General features: G+C 35.4%; 1 protein-coding gene across 2 annotated transcripts in view; it reads left to right on the forward strand.

Annotated features, from left to right (window-relative positions):
- IPO11 (importin 11) overlaps positions 1–13,348 on the forward strand; it is a 220,119-nt gene that overhangs the window by 186,218 nt on the left and 20,553 nt on the right. For both annotated transcript variants that reach the window (XM_063086928.1, XM_063086929.1), the window contains exon 29: positions 3,569–3,653. In XM_063086928.1, coding sequence (XP_062942998.1) covers positions 3,569–3,653 — 85 coding nt within the window. The remainder of the gene's footprint in view (positions 1–3,568; positions 3,654–13,348) is intronic.

A 13,348-nucleotide genomic window follows, 5' to 3' on the forward strand; every position in this document is an offset into this window, starting at 1 on the left:
GACTCATATATATATTTCTTGTCCTTAGTGTGTCATGCCTTCTTCAGTCTTTCCCTGCTTGGCAGATACCTGCCTCTAAAATTCCTTTCCAGACTCAAAGAAAGAATTCATTGCATCTTTCTCTGTTTCTTCATGGCACTTCATCTATATTGCTAATATATGACATTTAGTTAGTTGCTTATATTCGGTCTATAACCGTAGGAGGATTTGAGACAGTGTGTAAGGAAAGCACATGCTCATTATAACAGAAAATTATTAACACAGGTTTGAAGGAATTTAAATAACAAACTTTGACTGGAGATACCTGTGGCATCTGGATATAAAACTTAGCTTTGAGCTTTCTAAAAAAAGCAACATGAGGCAAAAAGCAACATGAGGAATTACATGGTTCTTATTTTTAAGTAGAAGGAAATTAAGTTTATCAGGAGAGGGAGACCATTTCTTGGCCTGATCCCATAAATGAATTTTCCATAAGGGATTTATATAAGAGACTATAAAAGGACTTTTTAACAATAAAGAATTAGTTCCCTCTGACAACAAAAGGACTGTAGGTAAGTGGCTTCAGGATTAGCTAATTGTGGCCTTAGCAACATCATCAAAGACCCAGATTATTTCTATTCCATCCCCGCCACACATTACCTCACCTGCAGGCTACCTTCCCTCATCAACACAAAGTAGTTCTTTGTAGTAAGCTTTATGGTTCATGATAGTGCCAGCAGCAGACAAGTAATCTTTTTTCTTATGTCTTTTTTGAAGATCAAAGTAAGCCTTTTCTAGAAGTCATTTTATCAGACTTCTCCTCATGTCTCATTGGCCAGAATTCCTTAAACATGCTCCTGTTGAAAGCACTTATTGACTACATGAATAGAATCACCATAATTGCTTATTGAGCCACTGGCCCTGGGGCTGGATCAGCTTTTTCTGAAGCATATCAGTTGGTATGTGAAGAAGAGATCAGCTGGACAGATTCATGGTTCTGTTAGGAGGGAGGGTGATTACCTAGGCAACCAAAATGTCCACTACACAAACCAACTAAATGATGTTGTCAGTTTAGTTTTATGTGAAGCCATGAATGTTTTCTTATAACAGCCTAGCTGAAAGCCAGTTACATAGCATTTAAAACAATTATTGTTAAAATCAGTTTCATAAGGGCCAGAGAGATATTTTGGGATCAGTTTGGCCTAATATAGAACCATGGTTAGCAAAGTATGTGTGCCTACCCCTAGCCCTCCCCACAACATGAGCATCAGCATGGAGGAAATAATGAGCATGACTTGAATACTTGCCTTTGCCACCAGTCATCCCATCTTTGCTCACGGATGGCTTTCAGGTAGAGTGAGCCAAGGTTTTTTTCAGACAGCTCTGATTCTGTTCAGGTGCTGAAATAAAGGCAAATTTGAAGCATCCAAATTTGATATCTGAAGTAGGGAAAAGTTCATTTAGGCTAGGAAAATTCTGATGCCAAATGCTGTTTATCAGTACTCAATGAATGTTTGTAAATTCAGCCTTACTTTTCTCATCTGTAAAATGGCTGAATTATTTAGGGCACAGAGTTTGTATAGATTAAATGACAGCTGTTATTGCAAGTACCTTTTAAACCAGAAATGATTTAAAAGGCTTCATGTTTTGTGCTAACACACTTAGTGATTGTGTTTGGCTGGTTGGAGTTTCTTGTTGAGAAAGATTAGGATTTAGCAGGCTAGTGTGCTTGGATCTATTCAGTGATTTCTGTTGTTTAAGTGTAGAATGGAGGAGTGGCTGCATATATTCATATGTTGATCATTTCTACTTTTATTTTATTATTTTTATTTTTATTTTTTGTCGGCTGGCCAGTTCGCATTCCTATTTTAAACTGCTGCTGTTAGTATTTTATTAGTATTACTATTATTACATTCACAGTCCTCTCATTTGAGCTTATTAGAAATCTGATAATTTTTATATGTCTTTTATGTAAAACATGATTGCCTACCTTTAATCTTTGTCAACAACATGAGATTTGACTTTAAATTGGAGATTTCTCTGCAGGAGAGTTTCAGCTTTGGGCTTTTTAATACAGTCATCCCCACCCCCCTTTACTTTCCATCTTCCAGAGACCCAAATGATTGCGATTTGCAGTTTACAGGATTGCAAAGCAAAAATATCCTTCTCTTTGGGTAGTTTTTGGTCAGTGAAAAAGAGAAAGAAAAAGAAAGGCAGAAAAGAAAGAGAAAGGAAGAATATATGTACCTCTAGAATATAATTCATTATTAATATGATAAATCTTTTAATTTAGGGAAGGCAGAACAGCAAGTGTTTACTATAGGAGTAAGTTAAAAGATTTTTGGAATGCAGTGGAAGAATTTGGATGGGAAATAAAGCATTCTTCTATGGAGATCCATGTTCATTACAGTTAGAATATGCAGCAGGCATAGAATCGGTAGTGTAAAGGAACCCATCTTATTTCGTTCTAAAACACACATTGGGATCTAGACCTTTTCAAGACATTTCATTTTATTAAATATCTTTTGGGTTGATATAAAAATGTCATACTTTTCTTGCTTTGTGCTGGACTTTATCAACCACTTGTGGTACATTGCATTACATCATGGGTGGACAAAAGAATTGCAGCTCCAAGAGATCAGGCCATGCCATAAGTTAGGGATTGAGTTTTCGCTGTATTTCAAGACTTGTTTCCAGCCTAAGTTCCTACTGTTTGATCTCACTAGTGTGTACTGACTGGGTCAGAAGCAGTTGCTCCAAAAATTGTTTTTATTAATGGTGGGGAACAGAAGTGAAGGACGCCCATGTGCACTTCAGAAGTGAGCCTGATCAAGTTTCTGGTGTTAGTGCCTGTCCTTAACCCTAAATTGAAATTTATTTATACAGCTGAGTGAGGAATTGTCTGTCACCGGTACTTGCTACAAAACATTACAGAAACCAAGCTTTCTTTGCCACAGTTTTTTGGTTGGGAACCTATGACTGATAAATTACTGACTTCTGTTCAAAATTAGGAAACAGTGGGGTTTGCTCCATCAATTTGATTCACTAGACATTTCTTTTTTCCCTGGAACTAGTGTTGACTGAATAGGAAACTATGTTTCTATTATCTCTGCTAATGGCAAGAGCAGTGGTGTAGGTAATCAAAATAAAATGATTTATAGCTGTCCGGAAGGTAGAAGTGCTTTCAGGTTCCTTATCGCACAATAATGTCACTAGGAGCACAATGTAGATTGTTACATAATTAATAGTGTTTTAATGATGTTGTCTAAGCATTTGTAAGCATCATTTTTTAGAAAGATATAAAAAGTATACCTTGCTTTGTCAAGTGATGTTTGGTTCAGAAGTTACATATAAGTAAATTTCTTACAATTTACTATCTTAAATGCCCAAGTAAAATACTGTAAACATTTTTGGTGTGATTCTTTTTAAAATGAATTATCGTTTCATAATTAAAATTTTTAAATCTAATTTAGTCTGTTCCTCACATGTTGGTACACGGAGGCATTCATGTTCTCAGTGATTTTGGTGGTAGTATGTTATATTTTTTATTTATTTAAAACATGAGGTTTTTTTTTTTTTTTAATTGTAGCTGTATGTTAATGTCTCATCTAGAGGAACCAAAAGTATCAGAAGATGAAGAACCACCCACAGAACAAGATAAGAGGAAAAAGATGGTAAGTTACAAAAGTAGCTTCTAAAAATTAAGAACCATATATATCATCATTTTCTGTAGTTTTGAAAATACCTATTGGTCTGTTTGTTCATCTATCTATATATCTATCCATCCATCCCTTGCTGCAGAATTAATGTAAGGTATCTGAGCTTTGAGATTTGGAGTGTGCCCTAAAACAGATAAATTGTACTTTAGTGTAGGAAGTTGAGGTTGATTTTGATCTGAAATAATTGTTGCTTGTCTTAAATCAGAAGGTTTACTCTTTTATTTATAGAAAACATGTAACCTGCAAACCTTTAAGTTGAAATGCATATTCTTCTGTTTTGAGGAGATATGCTGAAATTGCCTGTATTCCCTGTAAGGAAAATAGAAGAAGTATAGTCAGGATCTCTCGCCTTGCATCTGTTACAAATAGGCAAGATTCAGCACATTCACTAGAAACATGTGTGCCCATTTACTGATTCAGCATGATTGTTGTAATTATGTAATGCTTGGCTTGTGGCCGCTATTGTGTACTAAAAGTATAAAGGTAACTGCTCTGAACTGCTGGTCAGCAGAGCACGGAGGGTCGGCAGAGCACGGAGGGATGACAGAGCATGGAAAGTCGGAGGAGTAGAGCTTGAGCTTGTCTTGGAGAAATAAAGCATGTCTGTGAAGCTCACATCTGAAGACTAAAGTATGTTTACCTGCTTAAAGCTGCCAAGGTCTTCTTTCAATTATCTGACTCACGACCTGCACAGGAAGGGGCAGCAGGATCTGAGATCTCAGCCCGACATTCCCTATTATTTTATGGATCTTCACAACGTACTTTTTTATGATGTGCGTCAAATGCCTTTATAAAAATGTCTTAAATTAATTGCTAACATGTTTTGAAAAACATTAATTCTCACTAGAGGAATCTGATAAGAAAAAAATAGGAAACATCTAAAATATCTTACCTTTAAAAATTATTTATAATCTTGAATTGTTAAATATTTATTTTGATCATTAATATAAAATAGATATGTAATAAACTTTTCCCCTCTTTTCTTTTGGAATCTGTTCTCCTCTCCTGGCTGCACTACTTACTAACTTCATTGTACCTTCTTTCTCATCTGTGAAATGAAAACAACAATAGTATCTACCTCATAGATAGAATAAATAAATTAATATGTAAAAAGGTTATGGGATAATACTGGACACCTAGTAATTACTGTTGGTTGCTATCATTATTATTTTAGTCTGATCATTATATTTACTCCTTGAATTATCCCACATTAACCTTCAAAATCTTCAATCTTGTGGCTAATACTGCACTGCTCTGACAGCTTTCTGTTAAACTGTTTGAATTTAGCTCATTTTACTCTGCTTTTATGCTAGATATCATCTCCTTAGCAGCTAGTACAGAGAAAGGGACAACATTCAAGGATTTTTAAGACCTGAATCCAGTCTTGTTTGTACTGTTATTTGTGACCTTGAGCGAGTCACCTTGTCTTTCTAGACCTGTTTTGCCTCATCTGTGAAATGAGGTGGAAATTGGATTTTCAGGGCCTGTGAACTGAAAAGTTATTTGATTTTTTTTTTTTTTAAGCTCTTAATACCATTCTTTTCTTTTCCTGGTACATAGTGTTTGTGAGGATACCTCCAGAGGCATTTCTCCCTCGAAATGAGACTGTTATGTGGTATCCTAAATATATGGAAAATGTATTTTCTTCACTTTAAGTGATGATTGCCTTTCCCCCACTCTCACACCCACTGTTTAAAGCATTGAATATATCATTTTTGTTACAAAGAAATGAGGTAACATTTTTCTTCACAAGATTCTGAATTTGTAAATGAATAAAAAGTATTCAGTCTTCAGTTTTTGCACATACTTTATTAATGTCAGTTATTCTGGTAGATTTACCATTAGCATATTAGTGTACCCAAATCTGTTTTTTCTTCTGTATATATTCCTCAGTAACATATAGTAGTTTAATTCTAACTTTATTTTCAGGGTTAATGAAATATTTCTCAAAGACCTGTGTAAGAACATAGTTTGAGAAATAATACTTTAAGTTCCCTGATTCAGTTTTAAGATCCTGAATTCCATTTGAGTGCTTGTTATTTTATCATTATCATTGTAATTGTAAGTGGTATTGATTTATAGAACAAACCTTTTTTTTTTAAGTGGCTGATTTTATTTGAAATTATTCATTATAGTAGCTATTTGATACTGATTTATATTATCTTTACTAAGATTTCCTATACCTCAGTCTTAGGGATATGCTGAAGATACCACAGCAGTTTATGATTGAAGCTGTGTTTATGTGTCTTAATCTTGAATAAATCTAATTATGAATACTGTGCTAATTATCTGATAACCTTAAACAAGCAAAATTAGTTTTGCTTGTCTCTTCAGGATTATGTTTTTTTTCAGTAGTCATATTATCATTCTTGTACTGTGATATCTTTAACATTAGACAGTTTTTGAGAACTATCTAGAGGTATCTTGGTTATTATTTTGAAGAGAAGGGAGAAGCATTTGCTGATAGATAATTAGGAAGTGTTATTTTTTAAAAAACCAATCTAGCAGCAAAAGATTTTTTCATTTTAAAATGAAATTATTTAGGAAGAAAAAGTATAGCTGCTTAGTTCCAAGGTTACATAAAAGAAAATTTGGCTTACTGTCATTGTTGTCTTAATGTGACCCCTAAAATGTGGTGTCTGTATTTCAGTCACTGCTTTGTTAGAGAGTAGCACTGGTGATCGTAGTTCAGAAAAACAGATGATTCATATTATATCAAATGTGCCAAGTAATTTCCCATAGCATAGGTTTCTGAGAATTCTCTATATTTTTCTTAAATAAGGATGAAGATTCCATTCAGAAAAGCTATTAATCTGTCCAGACTTCTGATCTTTTTTATCCAGCCTTTCTCTGTACCTTTATTTTGGGAGAAACAATATCTCTAGAAGATCAAACGCAGTTCGGACATTTCACTTCATATCTAAGTTTCCTCTCTGTACAGTATCTTCTAATAGTAAAACATTAAATTCATGACTTTTTCTATGACAAATAAAGCTTAATACATTAACATTTTAAGTTTGTAATTTCTTTTTTGTGACATGTGGCTTACTTGGCATTTATAAGTTGTAGTTTCCAAATAATCATTTTGAGCATTTTAATGCTTTCTGGCAACTTTATGGTACCTGCTAAGAAAGTATTATTATTTTTTCTTTTTATTTTTCATTGACAGATAAAAACAGTGTATATTTATGGTGTACAGAGTAATGTTTTGTAATATATATACATTGTAGAATGGCTGAATCAAGCTAATTAACAAATGTATTACCTCACATATTTATTTGTGGTGAGTACAGTTGTTGCTTGATATCCATGGGATTGGTTCCAGGACCTTCCATGGATACCAAAACCCATGGATGCTCAAGTCCCTGATATAAAATGGCATAGTATTTGCATATAGCCTACACAGATCTTTCTGTATCCTTTAAATCTCTAAATTAAAATGCCTAATATAATGTAAATGCTGTGTAAATAGTTGTTACACTGTGCTGTTTAGGGGATAAATCAAAAGAAAAGTCCTACATGTGCAGTACAGATGCAGTATTTTTTTCTTGGAATATTTTTGATTCATGGTTGATTGAATCCACGAATGTGGAATCCATGGATATGAAAGGCTGACTGTACACTTAAAATCTACTCTCTTAGCAATTTTCAAGTATACAGTACATTATCATTAATTGTAGTCCCCATGTTGAACTTACTTCTCCTGTCTAACTCAAAATTTTGTATCCTTTGCCTAACATCTCCTCAGTACCCACCAAGGAAGTATTATTAATGAAACATTTGTTATAGTAAGTAAAGTTATATTAAGGAGATATTTTTTTTTTTTTTTTTTTTTGGTCTCTTTGTGACCGGCCGCACTGCGCTCAGCCAGTGAGCAGCGCACCGGCCATCCTTATATAGGATCCGAACCCGAGGGCGGGAGCACTGCTGCGCTCCCAGCGCCGCACTCTCCCAAGTGCGCCACAGGGTCGGCCCTAAGGAGATATTTTTGATCATTGTTTCCTGTTACATATTCCTCAGTTTAAGTCCCGGATATATTTTGATAATCTGCTTCTATAAATAATAATTTAGTTTAATATATACTACTAGTTGCTTTCATTGATAATAGAAGTATAAATAACCTTGAACATTATTAAAACTATACTAACTTCTCATTCATTTGTGCTGGTAGAAGCAGTTGTACAAATAATGCAGAATGATCTATCCAAACATCATTAATATGATTTTGAAATAATAATAGTAATACCATATATATATATATATAATTATTTTTCCAGAGCATTTTTTAGGGTCCCATTTTAGCCCCATAACATTTTGTGACCAGATGTAGATGAGGAAACCAAGACACAGCAAGGTTACCTCTTGCTCAGAGTCATAGATTTAGGTAAAGACCAAGATTAGAGCTGAGCTTTCTTCACTCCAAGTCTAATGCACTCTCTACAATTTTAATTAAAATTTTAAGGTAAATTTTTTATTTTTATTTTTTTCTACAATTTTAGTAAAATTTCTGTAGCTTTTCTAAAATATTTTGAGGATTCCCTCGTACCATTTTTCTGAAACTGCAGAATGTATGAGAACTACATGTTTGGGAGAAGATACACCAGGTTTAACACAGCCTAGCTACCACATGTCAGTGGAATTGGAACTAGATCTGCAGAGAAAGTATAGTTTCTCATGTGCTTGTGATAGACATAGCTAGGAAATATGTGGTTTCTTAATATGGAGTATTGCTTTATGTTAATAACTAAATTTAGTTTGCAGTCATTGAACAAACTATAACTGAGAGCTGGAAAAATGACCTTGAGGAATGCCCAGTGACAGAAAAGATCAATTTCAGGGAGAACATTAATAATAATTCACAAAGATGGTACTTAATCCTTTGTGAATGACATTGAGTGTTTATTGTATTTAAGTATTATTTTAAGTATTTTATTTACTTATTGAGTGCCCACTACATGTCGGACTCTGTTCACGGGATTGAGGCTGTGGCAGTCAACAAAACAGATACAGCTGCTGTTGTAATGGAGCTTGCAGTCTGGTTTCTTATTAAGTTCTAAAGAAATGTATGTATTTATAACAATGTCAAGTAGTGTTAAGTTTATGAAAATTTAGATAATAAACATTATTGTAGTTTTCTAAGTTTGTAAAATGCTCATAAAATTTGGAAGTTATGTATACAGTTTACATAAATATTTTTTATTGCACTTTAGTAAAGGAATTAAAATGTGTAGCTGGGTTTTTGCCCCTCAATTCTTTGACAGTTTGCTTTTTACCCTCTTTATCTAGTGTTACACATCTTTATAAGCCTTCTGTTTGTTTATTGTTATTTTTTCAACAGAGATATTGTTTTAGTAACTTTTAACAATTTCCAAAATAGTTTGTACTTGAAATGGATTTTATCTATTTTTTGTCTTTTATATACACATATGGGAATATATTTTAATGTATTTTAGAAGAAAAATTTAGTTCTTTAGTACAGAAATATGAATTATTATTTTTCTGTTATTTGTGTCATGAGGTAGATTAGAATTGAAAACATTTATGCCATATTACAAACCACTGAAAATAAAATGTTACATGCATTATCATTTGAATGTGTTGTACTTTTAAGTTGCTGAGTGAACTGCAGGTGGATTTTCACTGGTTTTTAATAAAATCTTTAACTTTTGACAAACTCAAATGTTATATGGCTATCAGTCTTAAATTTTAACTTGAACCTTATATATGGCAGCTTTACTGAGCTAGCCTTTTAATGCAACCAAGCATGTAGGCCGTGGCACTGGCAAATTTGTCATCATAGTCTTCTGCTTTAGCTGTAGCATCAAACTGATTGTATGTTATGTTGGGTTACATTTCATTTGATAAATTCATAACCAGATTTTAAGTCTCATGATAAGTGTAGTAAATCCTGTCCGTGCCTTGCATATTGCTTTAGAGTGAGAACTGTCTACTGTAGCACTCTTGCCAAATAAAGCACTACTCAAGGAGGGACAGAAATATTGCATTGTAGAGATGGGATTATCCTAAAATCAGAGCCTACAGGCAACTAACATTTTTCCCTTTCTGAGAGCAGATAGGCATCCCTCTCTCCTTTTCTTCTCCTTCTCCTTTTCTCATCAGCTCTCTCTGAAAATTTTTATGTTGCTTGACTCTTAAATCCAGCAGCTTTCCTCAAACTTTCACTTAGTAGAATTTAGGATACATTGTTGGAGGGAAAGTGACCATATTATTAGCTAAAAACATTCTATAATGTAGTTTTGCAAATTTTTACTTCAAATGTAACGCCAGCAGGGTACCCTGTGGTCATGGTTTGGGGTGGGGTATTGTAAACTCTCCTGGATGACTTCTGTCACTGAGAACCAATAGGATTATTCTTTTGCTTGCTCCCATTTGCTTTTAGAAAAACTCAGCAGAACTAGTAGACAGAATTGTATGGGTACTGAAAAGGTACTGTGTTTTTCTTAATTAAATATCAGTAATCTTGAAATTCATGCATTAAGTGCATTTTTATTTTGCAAATAATAATATGAGATCATTTCTTCATCTTATTGGTGGTTTCTTAACTTGAGAATCCTTGCCTTGTAACATTCACTAAATCAAGGTAAATTATACCATTGTTCAAAATACTTTTTAGTATTTAACTTACATGTAGTGTCACTCTTGTTATGAGTTTAGTCAGCTTCCTTTTGCTCTTTTCACCTTGCCCAGTTCTATTACATTTATATCACCTCTGTTCTCATGCTACATCTTGACCTCTTTCCAAAACCCTGAACTTCCACATTTCTCTCTCATCACAACCTCTTCTTCCTTACTAACCTTTCCTTTTCTCCAGGTAAATCTATTTTGTACCGTTATCTGGAGTCTCACAATTTTTTCTTATTTTCACACTTTCTCAATTTATATCCTAGATTCCCTTATTCTTTTGCTGTTTTCACCTTTGGACAAACTGTAGCCTTTACTCTCCCCACCTTAGACCTACAAAATTTCTGGGCCTAAGAATCAGGCATACATATTTTCTAAAAGCTCCACTTGTTCTTTTGTTGTACAGCCGAGGTGGAAAACCACTGGAATAAAAATTGAACTCTTTGACACTCTTTTAAAGACCTCTCCAGTCTGACTCCAACCAACCTTCTGAACCTTGTCTTCCTCTTCTCCCATTTTGTCTCCTACACTCTGGCTAAAACATACAACTTGTCTTCACACACATTATGTGTTTTCTGCCTCTGTTATGGAGCTTATACTAGTCCTTCCATCTATACCAGCCCTTTTATCCTGTTTCTCTCTTACATTTATCACACAAATGTAACAAATGATACATTTGTTACAATCAATAAAGCTACACTGACATATCAATGTAAAATTCACAGTTTACATTAGGGTTCACTCTTGGTGTTGTACATTCTCTGGGTTTTGACAAATGTATGATGGCATGTATCCGCCATTGTAATATCACACAGAATAGTTGCACTGTCCTAAAAGTCTTCTGTTCTGCCTATTCATCCTTCCTGCCTACCGACCCCTGATTTTTTTACTGTATCTGTAGTTTTGCCTTTTCCTGAATGTCGTATCGTTGGACTTGTGCAATCTGTAGCCTTATACTATTCTTGCAACTAGAAAGTCTAAGTAGAGTATGAGATGCTGCTGCAGGTAAAACATGTTGCCCCGTATCTGTGGGCTCTCTGTCGATGTGGGACAGCTGCCAAACTGCAACAGCTCCAGGTCCTGCCAGATCCCCTCCGTAAGCTTCTTTTACTTCACAGCCGGGAGCATGCTTAGTTCTGTAATGAAGAGCACTGGCTTCTCTTGGAAGGCACCCTGTCATCAAAGTTGAAGACTTAGAGGTGATGAGAGGCTGAAGGGTGTTTCTGTCTGTTCTTACAGTTTCCTCTCATCTGTGTAGTTTTCACGTTGCCCTGCCGGTTGGCCATATGACTTCAGGCTGTAGTACCAGCACAAAGAGAAACAGCCTTCCGTAGACTGTTTCACTGGCTCCCACAGTCATGGAAATTCAAATCCCTGTAATAAATCTCTTATATCTCCTAATAGTTCTGTTACTCCGATCAAATCCTGATTGATATAGCAGGCTTCATGGTGCCTAACAGCATGTGTGGCATATAGCAGATATTCAACAAATGTTTTTTGAATGGATGAGTGACTGAATGAACAAATGAATGAATGAGAGACACAGTCCCTGCCCTCAAGGACCTCACAGACCAGTGTGGAGACAGAGAGAACTGAGGTGTTGGGCAGACAATACTGCAATTGTGGCATTTTGACATCTCTAGTGGGGAAGTTTGGACAAGAGCTGGACCTCCCCTTTGGCTTCCCAATCACTGATGTCTCCCTGGCCTGGGCTTATGCTAGGTGAAGGGATGGGTACTTTATTAGTCTGCCATGTTAGCCAGTGTCCTCAGGGGCCTACGGGTAGATAACTCAGTGCCCAAATGTCCAATACATGACTTGCTCCTGAAAATGAGGTTCCAGCCATTGTATATGTTCAGGTGCTGCTGCAGACATGATGCCAACTTCTAGTCACACTTGTGGATCTGCTTCTGGCACTTACTCCTGGGACCACAGTGGATGTGTCCATTGGGGGTGCTGTAATTGTAGCAGTCCCATTTGGGGAGCATTCCGAAGCTCTCAGGAGGGAGTAGCAGCTGTCATGAATGAGGTAGCACCAGTTGGTGGCATCCATAGGTTGCCCCTGGCCTGCCAAACCACGGTGACAGCCAAAGGTTAGGTAGCTAAGAAGAGGCCAATTTCCCATAGCCTGCTTGAGCATTCTATAGAATTCTTACAAGCTGCCTTGGGTAAGGATGAGCCTTCAGACAGACCATCAGCAGAGGCAAGACCAGCTGCAGCTTCATTCAGGGCTGGAATCTTGAAGGGAAGAGGACAGCTGGGCTTCCTCTCAGTCAGCACAGCCTCGACCCCTGGAATGGGCTCCAGAAGAGCTAAAGTGAAAATCTTAAAAGCAATAAGGCAAAAAGGCAAAAAAAAAAAAGAAAAAAAGAAAAAAAGAAAAGTGCATTACATATAGAGCACTAGAAATAGGAATGATAGCAAACTTCTTGTCAGAAACAATGCAAGCAAGCTGACAGCAGTGCAACAGCTTTAAAGCACTGAATGAAAAAACTGTTCCTCTTAGTCTAACGTTACTAAATTACTTTTTTTAATATTGAAAATAAATATAGTTTTATTGAGTTCCTTCTCAATCTGTAAAGTTTTCGAATTTTATTTTGATGACAATGGAAGATGATACTGTTTTCTAGTTTTTCTTTAGTCAGTAACAATGTGAAATATTTACAGATTACTCACATAATCCATGACTATCACAGATCACCCCCTGAAAACCGCTGTTTGTTATGCTAATTGTCAGATTTGTCTTACTTATAATGTTATTGGATATTTTTTACGCTACTGCTTGAATGAAACTATAAAAGTATGGGCTTGAATGCTTTATAATCACAGAAATACTCATTTGTTACTTCATGGCTCTCCCTCTGCTTCCTTTCCCCCCTTCAAAATTGCTGTATGGTTTCATTTTTTTTTTTCTTTCGGCCTTTGACACACAATGATTTTTATAAAGCTTGTAAATAGATAATAGGAAAAAGCCAGCTGTATTCAGAAGCTGGTTTGTTAATACCAAA

The sequence above is a fragment of the Cynocephalus volans genome, chromosome 2, assembly GCF_027409185.1.
Source record: "Cynocephalus volans isolate mCynVol1 chromosome 2, mCynVol1.pri, whole genome shotgun sequence".
NCBI classification, from domain to species: Eukaryota; Metazoa; Chordata; class Mammalia; order Dermoptera; family Cynocephalidae; genus Cynocephalus; species Cynocephalus volans.